Below are 27,276 nucleotides of genomic sequence, written 5' to 3'. Positions count from 1 at the left end.
CTGTGGCTCTGCTGTTGGTGCAGTGACGCTCTCTCTCTTTCTCTGCTTGTGTAGATGACATTGAGGTGAGGTTTTACGAAGATGATGATAATGCCTGGCAGGCGTTTGGTGACTTTTCACCAACAGACGTCCACAAACAGGTAAAAACCTTGACTGGAGGCGTCTCGTGAGGCCAGGGTAATTAGCAGTGGGTGGGGACCACAGTAGTTGATAACCTGCAGGATAAGTGGGTCAGGTTATAGCAGTGCTGGCATTTAATGAACTGGGTGTAGGTATTGGGGTGGAGGGGAGGGGCACTGGCTTCTGACACTGCTTTGTCATCCAGTTATTTTATTTAATTTTTTTTTTAAGTTGAGGCTTGGCTTGGTATACTGAGTATGCTCCTCCCTTCCCTTCCCTCAAGTGATCTCCTATTGCATTATAGTGGGGTTGGTTGCCTCTGTGGTGTTGGGGCCCGGGCTTGGAGAGGAGGCCGGTGACGGGTAACATGCCTTACTTTCGTCTCTTGTAGTATGCCATTGTCTTCCGGACACCACCATATCACAAGATTAAGATTGACAGGCCTGTCACGGTTTTCCTGCAGCTGAAGCGCAAGCGGGGTGGGGATGTCAGCGATGCAAAGCAGTTTACCTACTATCCACTGGAGCAAGGTAAAGCATGAGCCCCGAGGCCCCTGCCCCCAGTGTCTGTGCAGGAGGTGCCGTCCCTAACACTGGTCCTTCCTCTTGTCTCCCCCCCCCCCCCCCCCACTGCAGATAAAGAGGAAGTGGAGAGGAAGAAGAAGAAGCTGCTGCCGACGTTCCATCACTTTGGTGGCGGCTCGCCCATGGGGGGCACAGGTGGTGGGACTGCGGGCCTCGGATCAAGTGGAGGTGAGCACCGAGAGGAATTAAGCAGGCAAGCACGGATGCTCCTTGCAGCCTTTGGAACTCTTAATACATGAAAAATGTGTCTCCAGCAGCTCAGCTGCCATGGAGACTTTTATCCTTCTTTTTTTTTTTTTTAAATTAACATCCCACGTCCTTTTGTCTAGTCCAATCGCTGCTGTGAAAATGCATTGGCTAGGAGCCATAGACCACACCTTCCATCCTGGAATAAATCCGTCTGTTGGCCAGTAGTGGCAGTGCAGTCCCAGGAATCTTACTGACTTTGGAGAAAATTGTAGTTTTACTAGGTTTCCAGACCCCAGAGGCTCTTTCAGGTGTGACTGTCAACTTGTGAGAAGGCAGTGTTTACATCCAAGGGAGACCATGAGGTGGGGATTCCGTCCAATGAGGTCATCAGCAGGTGTCTGATAGACCTTGGGTTAGTAGAAGTGTAATCATAGGGGATGTCAGAATTGTTTATGGTCATCTTCCAACTCAATTTATCCAGTTAGGACCATGCACCAGGGCTTCCTCCAGATCCTTGTAATCATGGGCCCGACATCTGGCCACCAGGTGTTGCCACTGCTTGACTGGGATTCATGGGATGTGAGCACTGTCTCTGCAGCATTCCTAACTGGCCCAGAGAATGGAACACCTGACCTGAGAATCAAACCCATGCCCTCTGCATGGCGGTGCACAGCATTGTCATTGGGCCAGTACCCTGTTTCTATTTCTTTTAAATAGAGAAATACGTAGCCTGGCTTCTTTAGGTTGGGTTCCAAGTCCTCCAAGGTTACTTACATTTTTTTTCCATCGATAAGCAGGCTGAATTAGCTAGTACTTGGTGTGTGATGCCATCTGGTGGCACCGAACCGACTTGTTTCTCCAAACTAGTAAAGTTTTGAGCTCTACTGAGCATGTGTAGGAGTTTCTTCACGGGCTTTGCCTCATGAGTCTCCCCAGTCTTTTTTTTTTTTTTTTTAATCCAAGCACAGAAGTGAACTCTGTGACTCCTATATTTTTTTTTTCTGAAAAAATCCTTATAACCTTATCAATTTGATATTTTCGGTTTTCTTCTTAAGGTGTCTTGTTGCCTCTGAAACCCCACAACAGCTACAAAAAAAAAAATGAGGAAGCTGGGCTGCCTCTTCCACCATGCCCTGTCAGAAGAAAGCAAGTATGGTGAGCATATTTCCACAGGAGGCCTTGCTGATCTTTTCAACAATACTGTCTACCACCCCTTCCAACCTAGTGTCAAGAGCAACATCCGGCTAGGCCTAGACATAAAGAATGCTGTCAACAGAAACCTGCACAACAGGCCCAACCCAAACTGGGGTCTAGCTTTTCATCCATCTGAACAGTCTGTTTTTCAACTCTCCCAGTAGGATGAAAAATCCAACATTTCATGGAGAAATGGTATCAGATCACCAAATTGGTTGTGTTTCTTCTGGCCTTCATCTCTGCCATGTTGTTCAGTGCTATGTCCGGATTCATCTCATTTACCGCGGCTTTGACTGGAAGACAAATCTCTTCTCCAGCAATGAGTGATTAGAGCCAGTCTCAGCATCCCAACATGCTCTTGGTTTCTATTTCCCATACTTCCTTATACCCAAGAAAATAGGGGTCTGCAGTTCATTCTAAACGTGAGACACCTAAACAAACATACTCCAAAAGAAATTCAAAATGAACTCCCTTAGCACGATCCTACCTCATAAACAGAAGGACGAATGGATATGGATTTAAAGGATGCGTATGCTCACACACCCATCTACTCTTTGCACTGGCATTACCTCTGCTTCCAGGTGGATACTTCCCACAGAGTACTCCCATTTGGCCTTTTGTCAATCCCAAGAGTTGTAAAAAATGCCTCGCAGTAGTGGCAGCTTATTTCCATTGTCAAAAAATGCAAGTTTTCCTGTGCTTGGACAATTGGTTTATCACAGTGAACTCAAGAGATGAAGTGCTCCACTCTGTGAACTCAACCGCCATTTAGATTTTCTAAGCAATTTAAAGAAATTATGCATGAACCCATGCAGAGACTCAAATTCATCAGGGCTTGGATAGATTCTTTGCAGAAAAAAACTCTCCTATCTCCCAACAGAACGAGCAGCATGATATTACTCATCTGCAGCCTCCTCTTTTCCACGCTTTTCCGCTAGATGGCTTCTGGTAGTCCTCAATCATATGGCAGTAGCCATCCATGTGGTTCTGTTGAACTATCGTCACATCTTTTAACCTCCAATGGGTTCAACTAACTCATCCATTGTCTTCAGTGACACTCACAGCAACCATGAGAAAGAAGTTATGTTGGTAACTACACCTGTGAATTCTTAAGGCAGGAGCCCCTCTTCGCTCGCTTGGTTCCTTATCAAGTGGTTCTAGTGACTGATGCCTCCACCAAAGGATGGAGTGCACATACTGGAACTCTTCATACATAAGTCATCTGGACTTTTCAAGAGAGCTGCTATCAAATCAGTTTTCTAGAGTTAAGAGCAATCAGATAAGCTCTATCAACCTTTGCACATCTTCAGGGAAAGAGCATCTTGATTCAGATAACCAGGTTGTGATGTTTCATATCAACAAGCAAGGAGGAACAGGATCATGATTTCTCTGCCAAGAAGCCCTAAATATCTGGAATTGGATGGAAAGAAATCCAGCTGTTTTACAAGCCACCTATTTTCTGGGCATATCCAACACACTGGAAGACCTATTCAGAGTATTTCAACCACACGAGTAGTCTCTATAGCAGTCAGTGGCCGACATTCTTCAGCTTATGGGACCTACTGTTGGAGGACCTCTGCATCACAGTGAACACAAAACTAAACCAACTTTGCTCAGTTCTGCCAAGCAATTGCAGACTAGATCAGGGTGTGTCCCTTCTCTACTGGAGTCAAAGCCTCATATGCTTTTCCACTATTGCCGCTTATCACTAGAACTGTGAAGAAGATTCTTCAGGACCATGCTCGTTGCATCTTCATAGCCCTGGAGTGGCCCAGACAGATTTTGTATGCATATTTTCTACAACATTTTAGTGGTTTTCTCATTCATTTGGGAATGGACCCTGTGTTGTTAACTCAGAAAGATGGGACATTGTACCATTCCAGCCTTTCGGCCCTCGCTCTCACAGCTTAGATGTTGAGCACTCTATGATCGCTCCTCTTACATATAGAGATTGTGGACATATTAGTCTTATCCGGAAAACCTTCCACTAGAAGAAATGCCTTAAAATCAAATACTATAGGTACTCCAAATGGTGTCAAAATGCTTTGGATCCATTTTCTTGTGACCTTAAGCACCTGCTAAAATACTTGCTCCATCTTTCTGACTCAGACCTCACTATCTCTTCAATGCAAGTGCACCTCAGTGCTATAGAGGCTTACCATACTCAAGTAGATAGCAAACCTACTCATCCATTGATATCTCATTTTATGATTTATTATTTATTTATTTAACATTTTTATAAACCGACATTTGTTGGGAACATCCTATCGGTTTACATGGAACATTAACATAGCGAAACATGGCTTTACAGGGAACCAATAAAGTATAATATTTGTAACAGTAGGCTTGGATAACTATGTTAATATTTGAAGGTTTATGGTATGTCAGGCCTCTGCTAGAAAAAGCCACTGTTTCTGTGAGACCTGAATGTAGACTTTTCGCAACTAATGAAACCTCCCTTTGAACCATTGGAGTCTACTTTCCATGTCAAGTACATTAGAGAAGCAGTGTCCCTCTGCTGGGGAAATGGTCCAATGACAGTGGCTATTTCCTGGGGTTTGCTCTATTTTTAGAAGCAGTCTTGAGGAATAAAATATAATTGAATCACTGTAGCAAAACATCATTGTACAGTCTCACCTTTCAGGTATCTCTATCTGTATCACGAACTACATGACACATGGATAGATGACATTTATTGTCTGGCCATACTTCTAGTACTTATTCACAACCAAACTACCTTGCAAGATTCTATGGCTTGACACTTTTTCATCTCATATCAGCATAGTTATAGAGGAATCTGAAAGCCCATCTCACAAATGGATTCTGTTAAGAGATCCCATAAGGTAGTGTCTGTAATGAAGAGTCTCTGCAAGTTTGAAATCCTGTCCCAACTTCCCGACATGACTCCCACCAGGTAGCTGTCAATGGGTTTTTGTTTTACAAAATTAATTGTATTTATTTGAATTTAATTTTGATATTTGGTATTTGTTACTACTTGTTAGTTATTTATTTGGTAGTTTCATGTTTATCAGATTTGTATGTCAAACTATTACCCACCTAGAATTTTAGATGGGCAGGTCAGAAACTTTTTAAATAAATATATAATGAATAATATGAATTACATCTTGTTTTTTGTGATGTTCTTATTTGTTCATATGCATTAATTATATGTCAAATATTTTTATATTTCTTGGTAGTGTATTGTTAAAAGAAACTGAAGCTAGGATTTACGTAAAAACAAAATTTAATAACCACTGGATATCAGTTTGAGCCCAGCTGAATACATTTAAAAGTAAATAGTTTAATTCTCAGTAATAAATAAAACATTCTGAACAAAATAAATATAAGGCAGTGGCCCAAATCTTTGATGATAAATCCTTGTACCCTCCAGAATATCACTTTACACCTAACATGATTACATGCAATGGAGGCAGGGCATGCAAAATGTAAGTCATGCATATTCATTGTGGATATCCTGACTGGCTATGGGTCCCCCAGGGCAAGTCTGGGAACCATTGATCTAGATATAAAAGCTTACTTTCTGCAGCCCTGTAATCACTTCAGAAGAAGGGACTTGTGTTACTGGAGTTTTGAAACCACACAACATTTCTACTTGTTAGTTGCTTTGTAAGGTTTTCTCTGTTCTAACCCATGTCATTTTCAAGACCCTCTTTATTTCTACCTGTCACTTTAAGAATGAGCCACATGGCATTTTTTTTAGTGGTTTTGCTTTTTGGCTTACAGGTGGAAATGCAAATTTTCAGTTCTCGAATGCAAATGGTCTGTACGCACTGAACATGCATCCCATGGGGCCCTACCAGGGAGGACAACAGATGACTGGAACCTCTCAGCCCCAGGAGCACGGCGAGACAACGGAGCAGTCCCAGCATTCAGAAGGGAAGGAAGGGGTTAAAACAGGAGGCACCCAGCCAGGGAGCCGCACGGAGAAGCTGCAGGACGCGCAGTACCGGGAAGTGCTGCGGCAAGGTGTGGTCCAAACTAGATAACAGCGGTGAGGGGGGGTCGAAAAGAGGGGAGCAGCAAGAACAGAGCTCAGAATTTGGACTGGGGAAGCCAAGCAGGCAACACTTTGCTGAATGTGGTGCCTCAGGGCTAGGATTTCAGAACCCAGCAATGTCTTCCATTGTTGTTGGGCTGGAGGTAAATGGTGTATGTCAGGAACCTCAGAGAAAGTAAGGGAGGGATGCTGGGAGAGGATGGGGGAAGGAGAAGGCCCTGCAAAATAGAGTTTAGTTTTTGGGAGTGCAGTTCTGGGAGGAAGAAGAGATGTTGGTAATAGATGAGGACGTGGGAGGTCGGAAAGGGATGCAGAGAACTGCACACTGTTCAGGGCTATGCACCAAACTGGGGTTTAGTACGCACTCTCAGGAATTGTACAAATGATTTTTTTTCTATTTTCGCAAATATTCTGGGTAGAAAAATTGCATAGGAAATTTTGGAACAAAACATTTTACAAAATGGCCTGCGAAGTCATCTAGGTGCGTGGGTTTGTACCACAAAGAGTCAATGAGCTTCTTTGCATTCATTTGCATCACAGCAGCTTATTTTATCTATGAATCTGAATAAAAATTTGCTCATAGTTTACTACTTACGAAATTTTACTGATTGTGAACATGGACAATTTTACTAACTGGGCTTCGTTAAAAGCTGCCATAATGTGTGTTACTTGTGGCTTTTGAACACAAAGCCCTATTTGCAGTTTTCCATGTTACATAAGAACATAAGAAATTGCCATGCTGGGTCAGACCCAAGGGTCCATCAAGCCCAGCATCCTGTTTCCAACAGAGGCCAAACCAGGCCACAAGAACCTGGCAATTACCCAAACACTAAGAAGATCCCATTCTACTGATGCAATTAATAGCAGTGGCTATTCCCTAAGTAAACTTGATTAATAGCCATTAGTAGATTTCTCCTCTAAGAACTTATCCAAACCTTTTTTGAACCCAACTACACTACCTGCACTAACCACATCCTCTGGCAACAAATTCCAGAGCTTTATTGTGCATTGAGTGAAAAAGAATTTTCTCCGATTAGTCTTAAATATGCTACTTGCTAACTTCATGGAATGCCCCCTAGTCCTTCTATTATTCGAAAGTGTAAATAACCGATTCACATCTACTCGTTAAAGACCTCTCATGATCTTAAAGACCTCTATCATATCCTCCCCTCAGCCGTCTCTTCTCCAAGCTTAACAGCCCTAACCTCTTCAGCCTTTCCTCATAGGGGAGCTGTTCCATCCCCTTTATCATTTTGGTTGCCCTTCTCTGTACCTTCTCCATCGCAACTATATCTTTTTTGAGATGCGGCGACCAGAATTGTACACAGTATTCATGGTGCGGTCTCACCATGGAGCGATATAGAGGCATTATGACATTTTCTGTTTTATTCACCATTCCCTTCCTAATAATTCCTGTGCCTGTTCTAGTGCCTCTCCCTCTAAGTCAGCAAACAGTACAGAGGGAGCAGATAGTTGATGAAGGGATAAGGTATGTAGGGGAGAGAATTGGGTGGTGAAGGAGCTAAGAAAAGAATATTGGCAGTGGATAGCTATAGGGGTAAGATGAGGAGAAGGGAATGAGTGAATGGATTGGGGGTGAGGGCAGGGTGAAACTGTGTCTGTTGGGTGACCGTGCTGCTTTCTGTTTCCCAGCATCGCTCTGTAATATGCGGACCCAGATGATGATGCAACGCACAGCGCGGGCCCTGCTGGATTATTCCATCACCTCGGACCCTCGCATGCTGTTAGCCACCCAAAGGCATCTGGTGGTGACTCAGGATGAGAATGGAGACACGTAAGTTCACCAGAGCACAGGGTGTCTTGGAGAATCTTGAATGAATAATATCTGGATCTCTTGGTATGTGAGAGCTGAAGGGTCACTGAATCTCTTAGAAGACCCAAGACAAAGGGTATCTGAGTTTCCCTGTACGTACCGGATCAGTCCAGACTCCTGGGTTTATTCATCTGTGCCAGCAGGCAGAGACAGAGAAAGTAAAACTGACACTGCTTTATATACTCTGATGCCACCTGCAGTTCCTCAGTATTTCTCTGTCTCCAGCAGTGGGTGACTGATGCTTAAACCTGCAGTTTTGGTCCAGTATTTTTTTTGGATTTTTGGATTCTAGTTTGAGCCTTCCTCCCAGGGGTCAGGGTTGCTCGTGAGGGGCCCCTACCCTGTTTGGTTGGGGCTGGGGGTCGGTGACCCTTTTGTATGCCCGCTCCCCAAGTAACCGTGAGGTGCACATCCGGTGGTCCGGATCCCTCCCTTTCACGTGTTGGCTCCCTAATTGGTTTGCCTCACTTCCCTCTCCTGTTTTAATTTTCTTGCTGAATTGAGCTGGACAGCTCTCAAGTACTGGGAGGAGGAATTTTTCAGTGAGGCTGCTTTAGAGTAGTAAAGTTTAAAAAAAAAAAAAAAATCAACAAAAAAAACCCAGGAACAGGTAGGGACGACAGCTTGGGGCGGCTTTCTTCTCTCCCCTGCCCCCCCCCCCCCCCCGGCGCGGTTTCAGCGGGTTTTCATCAGTGTTTTAGCTTTTTTTTCTAATTTTTTCACTTTCTTTTTCATTGGGCCGCTGGCGACGCGATGGTGAGGGGGTTGGCTTGTCACGCGTGCGGATCGACTCCAGCGTGTCTGAATCGTCGCGGTTTGTGCATGTCCTGCATTTCAAGGAGGAGGGTCCCTTGGAGCTCCCTGTGCCTGCCAAGTGTTGGAGAGGTGTTTCTTCTCCTTCCCCTGCAGCTCCAAGCACTTCTGACCGTGTGAGGCGTACCGATGTGATAACCGTGGGAACGGCAGCCATCTTGGATCCCCTGGCGGTCAGGCCCATGTTTTCAGAGCCTGGAGAGGATCTTCCTCCAGTTCTTTCCCCGGTGCTCCCAGGTGCTGTTGAGGGACAGGGGGCCCTTTTTGACAACTGCTGACAGTGGGTGGGCTCCGGCTCCTTTTTCGCCTGAATTTGTGCTTCTTATGCACAAGGCATTTTTGGCACAGTATGAGGGGTTTGTGCCTGGTGGAGGGGGCCAACATCCCCCCCTTTTGCTCCCGAAGCCTGGTTTGTCTCAGAACAGGTCGCTGCCCGACTCTGGCGCAGGTCAGGGCACACACGGGGGGTCACAGGTAAGCACTGCGCCTGCTAGAGTGTTGCATGTGCCCACAGCAGCTCCACAGGAAGATCCTACCGGCCCAGGGATGTCGCTTGCCAGTGCTCGGTCAGCGGACTCTGACGAGGTGGACGCCAACCTCAGTGATGATCTGGATCCTGGGCCTGCAGCAGAGGGGGATGACCCCAAGATCCTGTGGTTGTTCCGCAGAGAAGAACTGGCGCCGCTCATTCCTCAGATTCTGGAGGAGCTGGGTCTCCAGTCTCCGCCTGATGACTCTCGCAAGAACGGTGCAGATCCAGTTTTGCAGGGCACGCGGCGTCCCTCTTCCAGGTTCCCGTACCATGAATCCACTAAGACGATGGAGCAGGAGTGGAATAATCCAGATGCGGGTCTGAAAGTCGGTAGGGCTATGGTCAAGCTTTATGCCTTGCCGGAACAGACCTTGGAGTTGTTTGCCCTCCCTAAGGTGGACGCCGCAGTCTCCGCCATAACAAAGAAGACCATTCCAGTTGTGGGAGCGGCAGCTCTGAAGGATGTTTAGGATCGCAAGCTGGAGATTCATCTCAAAAGGATTTTTGAGGTTTCGGCTTTGAGTCTCCGCGCAGCGGAGACTCATTTGTTCCAGCCTCGTGCAGAGGGTCCGCTTACGCTGGGTGCAGCGTGCCCAGGAGGAGCAGACGCCTGCGGGTTCGCAAGCAGCTCAGGCAGACCGGTTGGAAGCGGCGATTGCGTTTGTAGCAGATGCATTGTTCGGACGTCCTTCCGTATTATGGGGGCTGCAGTGTCAGCAAAGCGCCTGCTCTGGCTTCGTAACTGGTCCGCAGATGTTTCATCTGAGGCACAGCTGGCGTCGTTACCATTTAAGGGTCGTCTCCTGTTGAGAGGAATTGGATCAGATTGTGAAGCAATTAGGAGACACTAAGGTGCCTTGCTTGCCGGAAGACAGACCTCGGGGTAGGCGGAGTTTTCTCACTTGGCCGCGTTTTTGGGATAATCGCAGGTTTCGACAACTGCTCTCTGTGGTGGAGGCACAAAGGTCTTTTTCGCCTAGAGGTCAGTCCTGGGGGCAGTCCTTTCTAGGTGGCCGTAGACCCTTCAGGACCTCCGGCCCCAAATCAGCTCAATGAAAGGAGGCCAGCCCACTCCACCGTTCCTTTTATAGGAGGTCGGCTGTCGTGGTTTTACGGGGAGTGGGCCAAGGTCACACAGGATCAGTGGGTACTCGGTGTGATAAAGGACGGTTACACTTTAGAATTTGCGCGGCCCGTCCGTGACCTGTTTCTAATCTCCCCCTGCGGCTCGCTGAAGAAGCGCAAGGTGGTGCAGGAGACTTTGCACAGGTTGCAGCTCTTGGGGGGGCCGTGGTTCCGGTGCCTCTGGAGGAACTTCGAACGGGCGGTATTCGATTTACTTTGTGGTCCCGAAGAAGGGGGGAGCCTTTCGCCCCATTCTCGATTTGAAACGAGTGAACACGGCGTTGAAGGTTCCCCGTTTTCGGATGGAAATGTTACGCTCTGTAATAACAGCGGTACACACTCAGGAGTTCCTGGCTTCATTAGATCTGATGGAAGCGTATCTTCACATTCTCATTGCCCGGCACCATCAACGCTACATGAGGTTTTTGGTCTTGGGGAGGCACTTCCAGATTCAGGCACTCCCGTTCGGATTGGCTGCGGCACTTCGTATCTTTACCAAGGTTATAGTGGTCATGGCAGCGGCGTTACAACAGCAGGGTGTCCTCGTCCATCCTTATCTGGATGATTGGCTCATTTGGGCAAAGTCGGAGGCCAGTTGTCATACAGCAGTGCAAGCAGTACTTTGGACCTTGCGGTCGTTAGGCTGGGTGGTGAATCTGGCCAAGAGCCACCTAGTTCCGTCCCAGACCCTGGAGTATCTTGGAGCGTTTTTCGACACCAGCAAAGGCAGAGCCTTTCTGACGAACGAGAGAGTACGCAAGCTACAATCTCAAATTCAGTGATTGGTGCAGTTACAAGTCCCCAGAGCTTGGGATGTTACAGGTCCTCGTTTCCATGGCTTCCATCATGGAGCTGGTGCTGTGGGCCTTTGCTCATATGCGTCCCCTTCAGAGAGCGCTTCTGGCCCAGTGGAGTCCAGTGTCAGCGAAGTATCACCAGCCCGTTCCTCTCTCTCCGGCGACTAAGGATAGTCTGTCATGGTGGCTACACACACCCGACTTTCTGCGGGGGGTATGCTTGGATATTCCGGATTAGGTGATTCTGACCACGGATGCAAGTCTCTCTAGTTGGGGAGCAGTTTGTCAGAGTCAAGTGGCTCAGGGCACCTGGTCGAACGTAGAGGCGTCTTGGTCTATCAATCACTTGGAAGCCAGGGCAGTGTGTTTGGCTTTGCTTGCCTTTCAGCCTTTGCTTCAGGGACGTTCGGTATGAGTTCTCTCGGAAAATGCGACAACAGTAGCCTACATAAATAGGCAAGGAGGCACCAAGAGCCATGCGGTGTTTCTGAAATTCAGAATTGATCCTGTGGGCAGAACAGCATTTAGTTCAAATATCTGTGTCTCACATTGCCGGAGTAGAAAACGTACAAGCCGATTATCTCAGTCGCACGCTACTAGATCCGGGAGAATGGGAGTTGTCTGACGCGGCGATGCAACTCATTTGCGAGAAATGGGGCCGTCCTCGGGTTGATCTGATGGCGACACGTCACAATGCAAAGGCTTTTCGGTTTTTCAGCAGACACAGGGAATTCAGCGCCGAGGGCGTAGATGCTCTGGTCCTTCCCTGGCCACTGGGAGTTCTGCTATATGTGTTCCCTCCTTGGCCCCTAGTGGGCAAGATCCTGCAGCGGTGGTGTGAGTGGCCACGCCGTCCTTGGTTCGCAGATCTGATATCAGGATCCCGTATTTTCCGATCAGGCAGATCGCTTTTGTCTAGCGGCATGGCTTTTGAGAGGAGGTGTTTAAGGTCGAGAAGATACCAGGGACCGGTGATTACTACCCTCCTTCAATGTAGGCGGAAGTCCATCTCAGTGTCGTACGTCCGAGTCTGGAAGGGGATTCAGGTCTTGCGCGCTTCCATGTCAAACATGTTATCTTTCCTACAGGATGGTTTGGTCAAGGGCCTTGCTTTCAACTTACTTAGAGTTCATGTGGCGGCTTTGACGTCTTTAAAGGGAAACCTGGATGGCTACCACTTATCCTCTCATCCTGATGTGGTCCGTTTTATTCAAGGTGTCAAGAATTTGCATCCACCAGTGAGAAGGGTTTGTCCTCCTTGGAACCTCAACCTGTTACTTTGAGGTTTGTGTGAGGCTCCTTTTGAACCTATCTGCAGGGCTACTTGTAAGGATGTGACTTTGAAGATTGTTTTCTTGGTGGCCATTTGCTCTGCAAGGAGAATTTCAGAGTTGCAGGCTTTGTCATGTCGCGATCCCTTTCTTAAGATTTCAGATGGGGGTGTATCTTTACAGACAGTTCCATCCTTTCTCCCGAAGGTGGTTTTTTCTCTTGTTAATAGTCTGTTGAGCTGCCGGCCTTTTCGGATTTGGCAGCCTTGTGAGCTTAGGCTATTGGACATCCGAGCGTTACTATGCTATCTTACGGTCACGAACGAATTTAGGCGATCTGACCATCTTTGTTTTGTGGAGTGGTCCGAAGAAGGGGCTTTAAGCTTCCAAAACCACCATTGCCAGATGGCTTAAGGAAGCTATTGGATCCGCTTTCATTCTCAAAGATAAGCCAGTACCGGAAGGTTCGAGGGCTCATTCCACCCGATCTTAGTCGGTCTCTTGGACAGAGGCTCACTTGGTATCGCCACAAGAAATTTGTAGAGCGGCGACTTGGAAGTTGCTGCATACTTTTGGAAGACATTATCGACTGGATGTGGCAGATCGGGAGCCTCTGTCTTTTGGCGAAAGCGTGTTACGCGCGGGACTCTCCAGGTCCCACCCTGTTTAAGAAGCTTTGGTACATCCCAGGAGTCTGGACTGATCCAGTACGTACAGGGAAAGGAAATCTTGGTTCTTACCTGATAATTTTCGTTCCTGTAGTACCAAGGATCAGTACAGATTCTCGCCCAGGTATTAAGGAGGGTGGAGAGTCGTCTGCTTAACTGTTGTACATTACAGATATCAGAAGTTTTTTTTGTTTTTTTTATCAAGTTTATATTCAAATGGTTTTTTTATGATGGTTTATTTGCATTTAGCTTTGGTACAGATTAATACTGAGGAACTGCAGGTGGCATCAGGGTATATAAAGCAGTGTCAGTTTTACTTTCTCTGTCTCCGCCTGCTGGCACGGATGAATAAACCCAAGAGTCTGGACCGATCCTTGGTACTACAGGAACGAAAATGATCAGGTAAGAACCAAATTTTCCTCTCTTGACACTTACTGGAAGATAGTTGGAGATTGAGATGTTACAGGGGGAATATGAATGGCAAGGTGATGCCACCAAAATCTCATTGAACACATTCGATTAGCGTAACTCCAGATCAATCACAGTGACAGTGTTGGGCTTTTGTCTAGTAATAGTTTCCCCATGGGCACATGGTGGATGGCACCTCTCACTTTAACTGTGGCCACAGCCAGCATGCTCTAGTGGTAATGTGATGTGCCCAAAGCTAGCAACGCAGGCTTGTCTTGCATGTTATCTGTTGTGTTGTACCAGTGCTTTGTCATGCTGTCTGTACAGTGTCTTGCGCTATGTACCTCCTGATTAGAGGTATCATCGCACTGAACAACAAATGCTGTCCTGTGGGTATCTTCAGGAATGCACTGTCATGTGTGCCCCTTCTCCCTACAGGCCTTTACACCTGGCGATCATTCATGAGCAGACAGCAGTGATCCAGCAGCTGATCCAAGTCATCGTCAGCATCCCAAACCAACAGATCATCAACATGAGCAATCACCTGAGCCAGGTAATACCTGAGGTGGGGGAATGTACGGTGCAGGCGAGGGCTGTCCTCTGCTGGCTGCAAGGTACGGAGAGCTGCCTCCACACTGAACCGTGGTGCAGGTGCCGCTCTCCCTGCTTCTTACAGCTCATAGCAAAGGGAAAGCCTGCTCCGTGTTGCTCTAGCGGGAGAGTGGTGGGGGCAGGGGAGCGATTTCAGCACCCTGTGCTGGCAAGGAAAACTTCATTAGAAATTAGTGTACAGCTCGCAACCCCAGGGGATCATATGTGAGTAAGGTAAAGAGAGAATAAACGTAAAATTTTATTTAAAATTTGAACCAAAATCAGCATGCCAGAGCAACGAATGGAGGGGAGAAGAACGGGAAAAAAATAAGGCTACTTGGGCTACTGCAGCTTTCATGTAAAGAAGGGATTGAAGCAAAGCATGCTGGGTGCAGGTCTTGCATGACATCTGAGAGCTCTTAGCTGGGCAAAAGGAGATGGAAAATAGATACCTTTCACCAGAAGAGAGCTCTGGCACCCCTGACACTCGCTCATCCTTTCATGTCCTGATACTCCTTTGTATCCCCAGATACACACATGCACCCCTAATACCGTAATACCCGGTACCCCTTTGCACTCCCTTCAGCCATGCTTGTGATGTGTTACAGGCTTCTTACAGATTTCCATCTTCACTTTAGAAAGGAAGTCTGTCCTTTCCTTTCCTTGGGGCCTGCTTACAAAACTGCATTAATGATTACCTTTGTTTTTGCATTGCATTTTAAATGAGCTGCTTAATATCCAAAATGATGCTACTACGCTCATTAAAACATCACATGGATTGGGTGCTGCTAATGTGAAACTTTGAGTACAGCTGTAGAGATGTAGCTAATGATGTTGCTTTAAGTGCACATCAGTGTGTAGAATGCAAGACCTTTTATGGGCTAATACTGAAGATCTAAGCATTAGGTGCCTAGATCTTCCTGAATGAAAACCTCTCCTGCCGAGAGCCTAAATTTAGGTGCCCAAAATGTGGGTGGCGTCAAGGGGTAAGTCAGCTAAGAGCCGAGGGCTGATTTGCCTGACTACATGTAGATGAATAAGGCTCAGCTGAAAATTCAAGACACCTAAAACTCGCTCGGCTTTCTTTGAAAAAGGAATAAACCAAATCCGATTTTCAAAATGTTAAGGTGTTTAAACATTGGTAAAACCTAGACATTTTTTTGAAATTTGAGGGTCTCATTTCTTCATGCTTTGTCTTCTGTGTATTGCTCTCGCTGTTTTCCTGAGTCCATGGTCTCTTCCTTCGTTGTATGTCTACCCTGCTCTTGCTTCTTTGCCCTGCTCTGGTCATTTGTTCTCTTGTTGCCTTCTCGTTTTCTGTCTCCCACTGCCTCAGACTGACGATGTTGTCTTGTGTACATCCCAAACAGACTCCATTGCACCTGGGTGTGATAACTCGACAGCCAAAGGTGGTGGCGTTCCTGCTGCAAGCAGGGGCTGATCCCACCCTCCTGGACCGCTACGGGAACTCTGTGCTGCACTTGGCCCTGCACAACAAGGACGAGGCGATGTTGCAGACCCTGCTGGAGCACCTCAGTGCCTCGTCCATGCACTTGCTGGACATGCCAGATTATAACGGTGAGAGCTGGTCCCTCCTGCAAATCAATTGGGGAAAACCTGGTCTACCAAACCGAGCAGAGGCCGCACTGCCTCTTCTGCGTCTGCATCCTTGCCTCTTCACCCTGCCCTCCAGTGATCAGTTGGAAAGCAGAAGACAGATTAGAAAGGCAGGCCTTCCGTTTAGGGAGCAGGGAGGACTTTTCTTCTGATAGTTTGAGCGGCTAGAGTGAGCGCGGCAGTAAGTGAGGAAGAGTAATAACGCTGCCTTCTGTAAGGTTGCCCGTTAATGGTGTGTGCTGGTCTCCCTCGTAGGTCTGTTCCCTGTTCACTGGGCTGTGAAGATAAAAAGTGAGAGCTGTTTGGAGCTGCTGGTGAGGAAGGGTGCGGATGTGGACGCTGTGGAGCGGAAGAGTGGACGCACAGCCCTGCACCTTGCCGTTGACATGGAGAGCCTTGGCATGGCCACGCTGCTTGTGAAGACGGTGAGAGGGTCCGGGTGCAGAGCCATGGCGTCGGGGCAGCCTTCCTTCCACAACAAAGTGACCGATTCCTATTTAGTTGTAACAGCACATGAGCAGCAGAACCAGCACGGTGCAGAACTTCCACGTACCATGGGCTCTGGGTTAAAACGGCACAAACTATTAACTTGGGTGGGAGTTCTTTTCTAGAGGGAGAGGATTTTTATTGCAGGGCCGGCTTTTCTCTTTGGAAGTGGCAGGGGGATGTTTTATTGGGCTACTTTCTCAGGTCGATATTGAAGGCACGGGTTCCTGTCTTTCAGCTGGGGGCTGACGTGAATGCTCGTACGTTTGGTGGGAACACCCCTCTGCACCTGGCTGCCAGCCTGGGCTCCCCCATACTCACCAGGATGCTCATCGGAGCAGGTAATGCTTTCTCCTCCTGGCTTGCACCCTCCGTTTCCCTTGCATCATTTTTGTCCCCTTCCCCTTTTCTTCTTTTGATCTTTGTTCTATCGGTAGTTGACTTTTCATCTTTCTTTATTTTAGTCCTGCGTTTAATCTTTCTGTGCTCTGCTACTGACTTACCCCCGCCCTCCTCCTGTGTACTTCACTGTCCGCCTCTTGCTCTCTTTCTTTCTCCATATAAAACAATCTGAAAGCGTTGCTAGCTGTGTGCCTTGCCCTTTTTTTGTACTCCGCCTGCAGGAGCAAACATTCTGTCCGAGAACGATGAGCCCAGGTCGTGCTCGCCATCTGACACGAGCAGTGGATCAGACTCCGACTCGGACGCGCGGCTGGGCACAGAGTCGGACGAGTCAGGAGCGGAGGACAGCTGTGAAGGCGTGGACTCTGACCCAGATGCCACGAGGGAGGAGGGGAGGCACGAGAGCCCCATGAGAGTGTACCACCCGGGGCATACTCCCCTCGACTTAACCCGCAGTCAGAAGGTAGACTGGGCAAGGAGGGGGGGTCTCATCGTTCAGACCATGGTCTGTGCTTGGCCACTGCCTCGCTGGTTCTGACTGGGGCTTGTCCCACTCCCTGCATGTTGCATGAAGGTTTTGTGTGGGGCTCAGAGGGGTAAGGGAAGAGGCCCAAGCCATTGCTGGACCCCCTGGCGTGCTGCTAAAGGCGCTGAGAGTGCAGGAGCAGCAGGTGAAGGGATCCAGCAGTGCTCGTCCCGAAACCTTCAGACACAAGGTGTTCTGTTAACCCCTTTTATTGCCAAGGTTCTTCAGACCCTCATGGCCAAAGGAATTTTAGGTTTTATCATTTTTATTTTATTTTTTTTTTCAAATAAGTATTTTGAACTATAACCTTGTTCTTTGCATATCTGTGGTAAATCATTTTTTTCAACACAGCCTGGGCTTCTAATTGGTGCAAAACTCATGTGGTTACCCATAATCCTTCAATAATGGGGGGGGTGTGCACAAAATTAGTGATTTTTCAGTATTAATACTCCAGTGCCAGGGGGATTCTGAGTAACAATATTGCAGGACAAAAAAATAGCTATTTTTTTCCCTTTGTCTATTTCCAAGAAACACAGCTTGTAGTTGGGTGCCTGGATGTGTAGATGCTGTTTTAAACAGGGGGAGGGCAACAGTGGGCTGCTGGATAATTTGCCACCTCTCTATCCCTTGCCAGTACAGTATCTGTACAACAAAAGTATTCTGATACTACCTCACAGGTGGAAGTTTTAAGGAATGGATTCGGGAGCTCCCTCCCAAGGTGTATTTATCCAGGAGCCCTCTTGAACTGGTACAAATGGATTATGACCTATTAGCACTATACAGTGGTAGTGCTTCCTTTCAAAGGGGACTCTAGGTAAAAATGCAGGGGAATAAATGGTCAATCCTCCTTGAAATTCTCATGTCTTGTTGCAAAAAATAGAGCTAAGGGTGGGATACCTTACTCTGCAGATGCTTTTTATGGAAGTGAGAGAGGCAGGGCCTGAGACACACTCCCACCCCACCCCCCATTCCCCAGGCTGTCACAAGTTCTGTCATCAGAAATGAGAGACTGATACTTGGAGTTTGGTAGGATCCTCATAGCATTGTGACCAGTAACGCCTTCTGCTGGTGCACGTCAGGCCATACACTGGAATTTGGACGTTTGCTCTAGTTGACGGACACTTTATGGTCTAACAAGAAAATGGAGCCACAGGTCCCTCTGTCCTTCTGGTTTTGTCTAGGATGCAGCTTCCTCTCTTATAGTGATGTTACCAGGAAACCCCTCTGCACTGGGCTGTGGAAGAATGCTACATTGCATTTACATTGCTACAAGCGTTGGAGTGGGGCAGGGATTGTAACTCTAGAAAGTAGTGCCCATTCCTTAGACAGAATGCTGAATAACTTGAAAGCATATTAACTTGGAGCCTGGAGTCTGATTATTTTTCCTCTGGTGTGAGCATGTGAAAAATGGGGAGGGTTGACTGCAGGGAAAGCTTATACGTTTACATTTGGCACCTTTCTCTTCCTTCTCCACTTTTCACATGGCAAACAGGTTCATAGTGTTTGTTTAATTTTTTTGCTGCAACTTTTTTTTTTCTTTTTAAAATCTACCATTTTGAGAAATTACTCAAATGCAAATATCCTGCTTTCTTTCTTCAAGGCTGTTCTCACATGTCGTTGTCGTCCTCCTCCTCCTCCTCTCCATGTCCTTCCACCCCTGACCCTGTGCCTGCTCTGTGCTTATCCTCGTGTCTGAGCGTGTGTGGGCAGGGCCGCTCTTCACTTTTGGCTGCATTTCCCCTTCCTAGGTGCGAGAGATTCTCCAGAAATCGCTGCAGCAGAACTCAGGTGTAGAGAGAGCTGTCGAAGTCCAGCCAGGTAATCCACCGAGGCCTTTTCTTCCTTCCTTGGTTGGGCCTGCTTTCCCGTCCTGTCTCTCGCTTACTCCTCTGGTGGCCTGTTGCTGATTAGAGGAGGAGCAGGAACTAATCAGATACCAGCTTCATGTTTCCATGCGAGTCTTTCACACACATGGAGCCTTTGGATGTCACAAACCCTCTGTTTGTATAGTGCAGATTGCTGGACACAGGTAGAGAGGAAGGTTAAAAGAATTTCAGTTGACCAAAACATTCAGCAGAAATGGGCCATTTACTATAAAAATTGGTTTGACATCAAAAGGCTTGCGAATGAAAGCCTCTTATGGAAACATGAAGATGGTATCCGATTAGTTGATGGTTCTCATGTTACATCCTACTCTGGAAATCAGTAACAGGCTACCAGATGGCCACATCTGCTGAATTTTTCGTTAACGAACCCCCTTATTGATATAACACCTGGTCTCAGCTGGGACTCTGAGAGGGTGATTTTTTTTTTTCAAAAGCCATTTACCCTGGTAAGCACCAACTTGACTCCACCCCCAGCCTTCGTCACCTCACTGTGGCTGAAAGTCTGCGTGCTCTATAGCACTCATGCTTTTAACCTCATTTGGGAGGCATGCTTATGTCGGGGGGGGGGGATAATACGCATAGATTTGTATTATCTATGAATGTTTTTTTATTTTTTGTGGGGGGGGGGCAATGTACCTTTGCTAAACTTCTAAGTGAACGTCTGTGCATGCTTTAGCTTCTGAGAGCTGCTGATAAAGCACCCTCCGCACCGACGTGAGCGATTTTTGAAAGCTGCCCCCTATTGGAGCCTGGGTGATGCTACCCTTTGAAACGCTGTCCTCCAGCTCTGTTTTGTTTTGTCACGTTTCCTTAATGATCCCTCTCGAGTGTGGAGGATGCCGGTCTCTTCTCTCCCGTGGGTTACTTGGGGCTGTGTGTGTGCCCTGATTTGTGCTTTGGCGATGCAATGCTGCATGTCGTTGCTCCGATTTGCAGACAAAATCTTCTTCTTGGAAAAGGACATTGAGCGAGACCTGCAGAGCATCCTCAACAGAGGCAAGGCTGGGTGCAACTGGGCTGAACTGGCAAACAGACTGGGGCTGCGAAGCTTGGTGACTACCTATAGGAACACTCCTTCCCCGGCGGGGAGCCTGCTGCGTAACTATGAAGTTAGTTCCCATTTCATTCCTTTGCGGTTGCCGCGGACAGAGCTGTTCAGGTTTTCTTTCATGCGCTTGCCTGTTTGTTAACCACTGGATCCTTGCTACCTTTCTCCTAGCTCTCTGGTGGAAGTCTTGATGGCCTGATCGGAGCTCTGGATGCCATGGGGTTAAACGAGGGCGTGAGGCTGCTGCAGAAATCAGAGATTTATGAAAAGCTGCATAGTTCAGGTAACTTTCGGAGACCATGTGTGAGAATAGAAAGTTTTGGGCAAAAAGATGAAGCCAGATTTTTTTTTTTTTTGAATAGAGTGATGAGCAACACTGGGTCCTCATTTTTCACAGGAAGGGGGAAGGTGACAGAGGGAAGTGATAAACCCAAACCATGCATGCATAGTTTTTGTACTCTGCCTCAGTTTATCTTGTTCATGAATGTTCTCCCTTTAAAGTTCTATGTCAGCATGTTATAATGTATTCCGCCCCTGAGGCGACAGTTCAGTTCCATGTAAACCGGTGTGATATGTATTGTATACAGGAACATCGGTATAGAAAAAAATTAAAAATAAATAAATAAATGCATGCAGTGCAACCAGAGGTGGTGACAGTTCTCTTGAGAGAAAGGGAGGATGGAAATCTTGCATCTCTCTTCTGTCCAGCCTTTCTCTCTGATTTGAGGAAGATTTGGTTGCAGGTGAAGCTGGTTCTTCTTGAGCCCCAAGGCTCATTGCCTCAGCTGTTTGATTGGTTTTAGACCTAGGGCATCTCGTGGTCCTAGAAATAGAACCAGTGATGGCAGATATAAAGCACAAGGCCAGTCCAGTTTCTGGCCTTTTCCTGTTTGTATTGCAGTACCACGGTGCTGTGTTGCTTTCACTTATCCAGTCCGGGGCTCAGTAAGAGGTTGATGGTCAAAGGCTTGTATGGGTAACTTCTGGAGTTAGCTGGACAAAAGCTAAGATTTGAATATTTAGCCCTGCTGAGTGGATATGTGTGTGGTGTTTTTTTTGGGTTTTTTTTTGTGCAAACAGCTCATTGCACCTACAATCACAATCTCACTCAAGATCTGTAATGTGTTGGAGAATGCAACAAGCTTACACGATTCAAAAGTAGTGGGTGACCATTCAGGCACGAATATTTTTGAATTCCTGAAAAACAAATGTGCTGGAGCACAATCATCGGTCACTGTAAGATCCCACTGATGTCATGAGCCAACGGCAATAAATTATTATTAATTTTTCTTTTGCAAGTAAAAAACTATCAGTAGATCAACTTATCTTAAACCTGCTGAATTCGAAGGCAAAGACGATGCACACAGGCCAGCTCTGTGCAGTCCTTAACTTTGACCCGACATTGCAATGTTTCGGATAAACATCCTTCTTCAGAAGTAAAAGTTACATTTATGTCTGTACACTTGCCCGGTGCCGTCTGAAATTAACGCCTGCCTTTGGGCAGGGTTAATTTCTGAGAATAAAATGTGCGGCTTGACCGGGTGACTGATTAATAGGCTCATCAACATGCAGGGAGGTTGGCCACTCGCTATTACCCCTTGCAGTATAAGCGGAAATAATAGTGCGTCAAAAACGCGAGGCCAAACGGGGGCTAAACAGTGCGCTCAGTCGAGTGCACCGTCCTGTATCGGCCCGTTAGCCAGATAAATGCAAATATTTGGATTTATCTGGTTAAGTTAACCAGATAAGTTAGACCTGCCATAGTTTAATTTAGCTGGATATGACTTATCTGGCTAACGGGCCGATACAGAAAAAAGTGTGGGAGAACCGGCGAGTGCCCGCTCTCCCGCCACGCACACAGGCCACTCTCCTGTGTGCGCGATTCAGTGTCCCTAGTGCCTCCTTTTTGACACAAGCAGCAGCTGTCAGCAGGTTTGACAGCTGATGCTCAATTTTACCGGCGTCTGTTCTCGAACCTGCTGACAGCCACGGGTTCGTAAAATGGACGCCGGCAAAATTGAGCCAGCAGATTTTTAATTTTTAAATTTTTTTTTATTTTTGGGGCCTCCGACTTAACATCGCTATGATATTAAGTTGGAGGGTGTACAGAAAAGCAGTTTTTTCTGCTTTTCTGTACACTTTCCCGGTGCTGGCCGAAATTAAAATGTGTGGCTTGGCTGCACATTTTACTTTCTGTATCGCGCGGGAATAACTAATAGGCCCATCAACATGCATTTGCATATTGCGGGCGCTATTAGTTTCCGGGGGGGGGGGGGGGGGGGGGGGTTGGCAGCGCGTTTTTCACGCACTATTACCCCTTACTGAATAAGGGGTAAAATTAGTGTGTCTAAAATGCACGGCCAAACACGGTCGAACAGTGCGCTCCACTGGAGCGCATTTTACTGTATTGGCCCGTAAGTTAGTGCCAGATGTGTGGATATTCAGCAACATGGCTATGCTGCTGAATATCCCATGTAAGTTAGCTGGATAGGTCTTATCTGGCTAACGTATGTAGACTTTTTATTTTGAATATCTGCCGCCTCCTGCTTTCATAGAAGAAATAGGCTGTGAATGGCATACAGCCCCGACAACGTGGAGAGACTCTGTACAGAGACCCAGCTCCAGGTTTCCAGGAGAATTCCCAGGTTCTCCTGGCCCCGTCCATTGCTGATATAATCCTGCTGGTGTGGCACTGGTGGCAAGGGAGTATAAGAAGCATGGCTTCTCAGCAATAAAGCATCCAAGTCTTCCCTCTTCATTTGGAGCCAAAATGTTGAATGAATGCATTTTACGAATAATGGGATTAATGGGTGGAAATAATCTTCAGAAAATGTTTTCCATTGGGATGTCTTGAGTGTAGATATGGTTTATATATACGCACATGAACAGATGCTGGAATTTAAAGTAGTAGCTTCTAGGTGGTGATCTGTCAAGTTATATTTTGTGCTGTGAAATAACATGATTTCGAGAGGGACTGGGGCAAGAAAATAGTGGGATGGAAAGGTATTTCCCTAATTTCTGATGTGTAAGTGTGTGGTACTATTCCATGGTTTGGTGATATTGCAGTAGTAGCACAAGAATGGTACAGATAAAGGTTTGCTAGAGGAAGAATTGCAACGTGTCCTTGAAAATTTCCATCTTATGTAAGAAAATCTACTTTGTGTCAAGGTGCCTTAATGTGACTGCTAGAAAAAATAACAATTCTACGTTTTCATGGGGCAGAGATGGATAGATTATGAGCTAAGGTTTGTGTGCACAAGCTTGGTTTTGGAAAGTAGACAAAACTAATTGGACCTTGGAGCTGGATCGTTTCATCCCCCAATTACTTTTTACCCATATCTCGTCACTCTTACCGTTGTCGTATAAGACACTGAACAAAGCATGCTGAAGTTTACCATTCTTTAAAATCTGCCTTGTGTCTGGGATCCAGAAAATATAAGTTGTGGTTGGGTGCCTGAGTGGTCGGGCCTTAGATCACTGGAAACAATATCACGGAGGGCGGTGGCATCTTACAAGACCACCAGATTTGATTTAGACATGAGCCTCATCAATTACATTTCGCAAAGTGGACTCTTGTTCTCCAGAGCTCAAGCCTCAACAAATCTGTTGGTCTGTAAGGTGCCTCTATGACTCTGCTGTTAGACTAATATGACCATTCCTCTGGGAGGTGACTGGGAGTCGCTGCCTCTTTCTTCTGTTGAAAAAAAAGACAACAACTCAGGTCACAAGTTTTTAATTTCTAAACAGACTGCATAGCACAATTTCTTCACACATGGTCACCCATGACTCGCTTGCACTGCAGTAAATGTACCATAACGTAGTGCACGAGGAGAGGGGATGGTTATAACTATAAAAACATGTAAAATGAGGTGGTGGCACTACTCCTTATTGCCCAGATATTCTTTTTACGAGGAAATGTCTAGATGGATCAGGCCAGAGTCTGCCTAGAAATAGCTTGGGGTTCACTTGTTCATTTCCCAGCAAAACCCAATAACAGAATAAAGTGACATCTTAGCAACGGTTATTTATTTATTTTTTTTAAATTGACAAACTGTAAACAGGGAAGTATGTGTCAACTTTAAAACCATAAAGGTTTGTTCTCCCTTGGCGCCTACCGCATCACCTGTCTCTGTCTCTATCTTCATCTACCTCCCTTGAGCTGTTTTGTGTTTGGCTTTTTTTTTTTTTTTTTTTTTCTGTTCTTCAAAAAAATCCTCCTCTCCTCCTGGTTGTTCTTCTTCTTTACCTTTCTTTATTTTTTTTGTTCTTTTCTTCCTTCCACTAGTTTCTTTTACTGCACTCTCCCTGTCTAATGTACACCCTAGCAGTAATAGACAGCAAACGTTTTCCTGTTGAAAAGAAGCTTTTTAGAACAGGAGGTCATGATATGAAGCTCCGGATGGATAGCTTCAGGAGTATCATGGGCAAATATGTCTTCGCAGAAAAGGTGGTGAATCCATAGCCTCCCAGTGGAGGTGACAGAATTCAAAAAGCCTGGGATACGCACAGAATCTTTAGGGAGTGAGCGTGCTGAGAGTAAGGCCTGAGGTGGGGATGGAGTAGGCTGTGTGGTAGTGCATTAGGAAGGACAGACTACATGGGCTTGCAGCCCTTCTCTGCCATCAGTTTTTTTATGCTCCTATGATACATATCTCCATCCCAATCCTATCCCCTCCCTCTGTGGAGCAACAGGAAAGTGGAGGTGCCTGGTCTGGCCATCCTGCTTAGAGTCACTGGCGAGTGACTTTGTTTAACTTGTGTACTTAGGTACATTTTATTTTTCCAGATCTGCTTTTTCAGAACCCCCACAGCAGACTTGGTTGTCCGGACATCTTCAGTGAATATTCAGGATAAATTTTGTCTGAGAATCCAGATATATTTGCTTATTTGAATGACATTGAAGATCAGACTTGTTGGGAGTTCTGGAGAATTGGATTTGAAAACAAGTGATGTTGAACTTTAAAAAAAAAAACAAACAAAAAAATGTCTAAAAGAAATGCAAAGCATAAATAAGTTGGAGCAAATAGTACAACTATTAACCTAACAAGTTTCAGAGATTTTTAAATTTCTATTTTAGTAATCTTGACAGCATCCCTGGAGAAATATGGTGTCCCATGCATCATAATATCAGTAAACTCTCAATGCATGTGTACTTGGAGAAGAGGGTTGGCGCATGGGATGTTCCTTTTATTATCATATTCCATGTATAATTGTTGCAAATGTAATTGGTGTTGACATAACCATTCTATTTCCCCCACCTTACCCTTGGGATATTATGTTCCCATGAGGTGGTCTTCATCCTAGTGCTGTACCAAGATGGGGGTTTAAAAACTCTAATCTTATCTCCTTCTGCTCTCAGATGTGAAGGAAGACAGTGCATATGGGAGTCAGTCCATGGAGGATGACGTGTCCAAGGCATCGGAACCTTGCTCACCACAGGTGCCAACTCCGCAAACGAAACTAAAAGCGTCTCCACAGATGCCCAGCCCGGCAGAGCTGTCCAGCAAGATTGCTCATTGCTGAACTCACCAGACTCCATTCACCATTGGTGAAGAGCTGATTCCTCTAATAGACACAGTGATGACACACAAGGTTTGCTGTTCAGAATTCAACTCGTGGCCAAACTGATTTTTTCCTACACCAGAGGACCATAGAGCTCTGTTAGTACCTTCCATACAAATGCTGACAACAGTGAACCCTTCATATTTGTCCCTTGGGCTGTAGCGGGAGTTGCTGTTGACCAGCCCCATGAAGATAAATCTCACTGCAACAGGAGGATATAATTCTACATGCAGGCCAAGAGGGATTTTTTTTCAAAAACTCTTGTTTCCCTCAGGCCCTTCCTTGAGGGTCTGCACAGACAGTTTTACATTCTGTACTTTAAATGAGTTTAGTAATATTTTTTTTGTTTGCTCTTTCTTCTTTGTACTGCACCATCTTGCAATTGCATTTTCTAAAATGTCTGCTTTTGTTATTTAATGATTCATTTTGTCTCTTAGTTCTGAATAAATGTGTTTGGACATATGTTGTCATGCGTATACATTTTTCGACAGAACTTAAGGCCAAACTTTGATAGATCCATTGCAGCTGGGGGTTCTAGAACCAAATTATTTTGGGACGTTGCAAAAATTTTCCAAGCATCCAAATGTGGAAAGCCAAATACCAGTGGCTCAGTTTGTAAAGGAATGCCCTCATTGGCTTCCACCGTTTTTCACTTTTGCTTGCTAGCATCTCTGAAGCTATTAGCCTAAGGTTTGCAAAGGCCCTGGTTAGTCACAAATGTCAGTATTACGGGTTTGTAGAAGTAAAACTAAAATGGTACAGTGATTTATGTATTTATTTTGTAATTGTATTCCTGAAAAAAAAAGTTCTTTGAAGGCTGTGATAACTTTTTCTTACCAATGTAACAACTGACCAAAAAAATACTGTACAAAGTACATGAAAAAAAGGGAACTGTTTGTACATAATCATCCTTGTACATTTTTTCCTAATGAGCACTATCCATCTAAGGCCTTGAAGACGATGGCTCTCAAGCAAGTTGAGTTTTCAAGCTATCCCCAATGAATATGTTTGAGACATTTATGTACAGTGGAGAGCCGTGCATGTAAACCTTTTCATGCCTCTTCAGTATGGATATCCAGACCATCCGGGCAGATGGGTTTGGAAACTGCCAGTTTAAAGTCAAAATAGTGCCTTTTATTCCCTCTGTGTATTAACAGAAAATGTGCAAGCATGGTGATCACCTTAGCTGCTATAAAATGGATCGAGGTAAATCCATGGACTGGCTGGAGTATACAAGATGACATCATGGTGAGGTTTGGCAAGACAATCTGAATAATAGAAACAGGTTGGCCCCCCATCCCCAAGCAGAGACTGACCAATGGCCTGTTATAATTGCCGAGGCAGCCTCTCTCTGGGGAAGGGGGAAAATCAATTTTTATTAACATTTAGTCTTGCCAAAGCTTACCATGATGTAAAAGTCCATTGGTGACATACTCTTGTTTTTTGAGCGTTAGACAAAAATGCACCAGTGTTGGTTGAACATGCCTCTTTTTTTTTTTTTTTTGATTCAGGTAGACCTTCCTATTGCTCTTGTAGGGTAGAGTACAAAAGAAGTCAAACCTTCCTATGGTTCTTTATTAGGTGTGGGAGAAACTAGACTGCCTT

The 27,276-nt window shown here is 46.0% G+C and overlaps 1 protein-coding gene across 4 annotated transcripts in view; it reads left to right on the top strand.

The window, feature by feature from the left end:
- Positions 1 to 26,133, top strand: part of NFKB2 (nuclear factor kappa B subunit 2) — a 65,786-nt gene extending 39,653 nt beyond the window's left edge. For all 4 annotated transcript variants that reach the window (XM_029609113.1, XM_029609114.1, XM_029609116.1 and 1 more), the window contains 14 exons: positions 55 to 140; positions 512 to 650; positions 756 to 872; positions 5,832 to 6,074; positions 7,759 to 7,900; positions 13,992 to 14,106; positions 15,515 to 15,722; positions 16,017 to 16,186; positions 16,486 to 16,588; positions 16,871 to 17,112; positions 18,924 to 18,993; positions 19,998 to 20,170; positions 20,281 to 20,392; positions 25,469 to 26,133. In XM_029609113.1, the coding sequence (XP_029464973.1) occupies positions 55 to 140; positions 512 to 650; positions 756 to 872; positions 5,832 to 6,074; positions 7,759 to 7,900; positions 13,992 to 14,106; positions 15,515 to 15,722; positions 16,017 to 16,186; positions 16,486 to 16,588; positions 16,871 to 17,112; positions 18,924 to 18,993; positions 19,998 to 20,170; positions 20,281 to 20,392; positions 25,469 to 25,632 (2,084 nt within the window). In that variant the 3' untranslated portion in view covers positions 25,633 to 26,133. The remainder of the gene's footprint in view (positions 1 to 54; positions 141 to 511; positions 651 to 755; positions 873 to 5,831; positions 6,075 to 7,758; positions 7,901 to 13,991; positions 14,107 to 15,514; positions 15,723 to 16,016; positions 16,187 to 16,485; positions 16,589 to 16,870; positions 17,113 to 18,923; positions 18,994 to 19,997; positions 20,171 to 20,280; positions 20,393 to 25,468) is intronic.
- The last annotated feature ends 1,143 nt before the right edge of the window (positions 26,134 to 27,276 follow it).

Source organism: Rhinatrema bivittatum, chromosome 7 (assembly GCF_901001135.1).
Source record: "Rhinatrema bivittatum chromosome 7, aRhiBiv1.1, whole genome shotgun sequence".
Taxonomy (NCBI): Eukaryota; Metazoa; Chordata; class Amphibia; order Gymnophiona; family Rhinatrematidae; genus Rhinatrema; species Rhinatrema bivittatum.
This window is presented reverse-complemented; position numbering and strand designations above follow the sequence as displayed.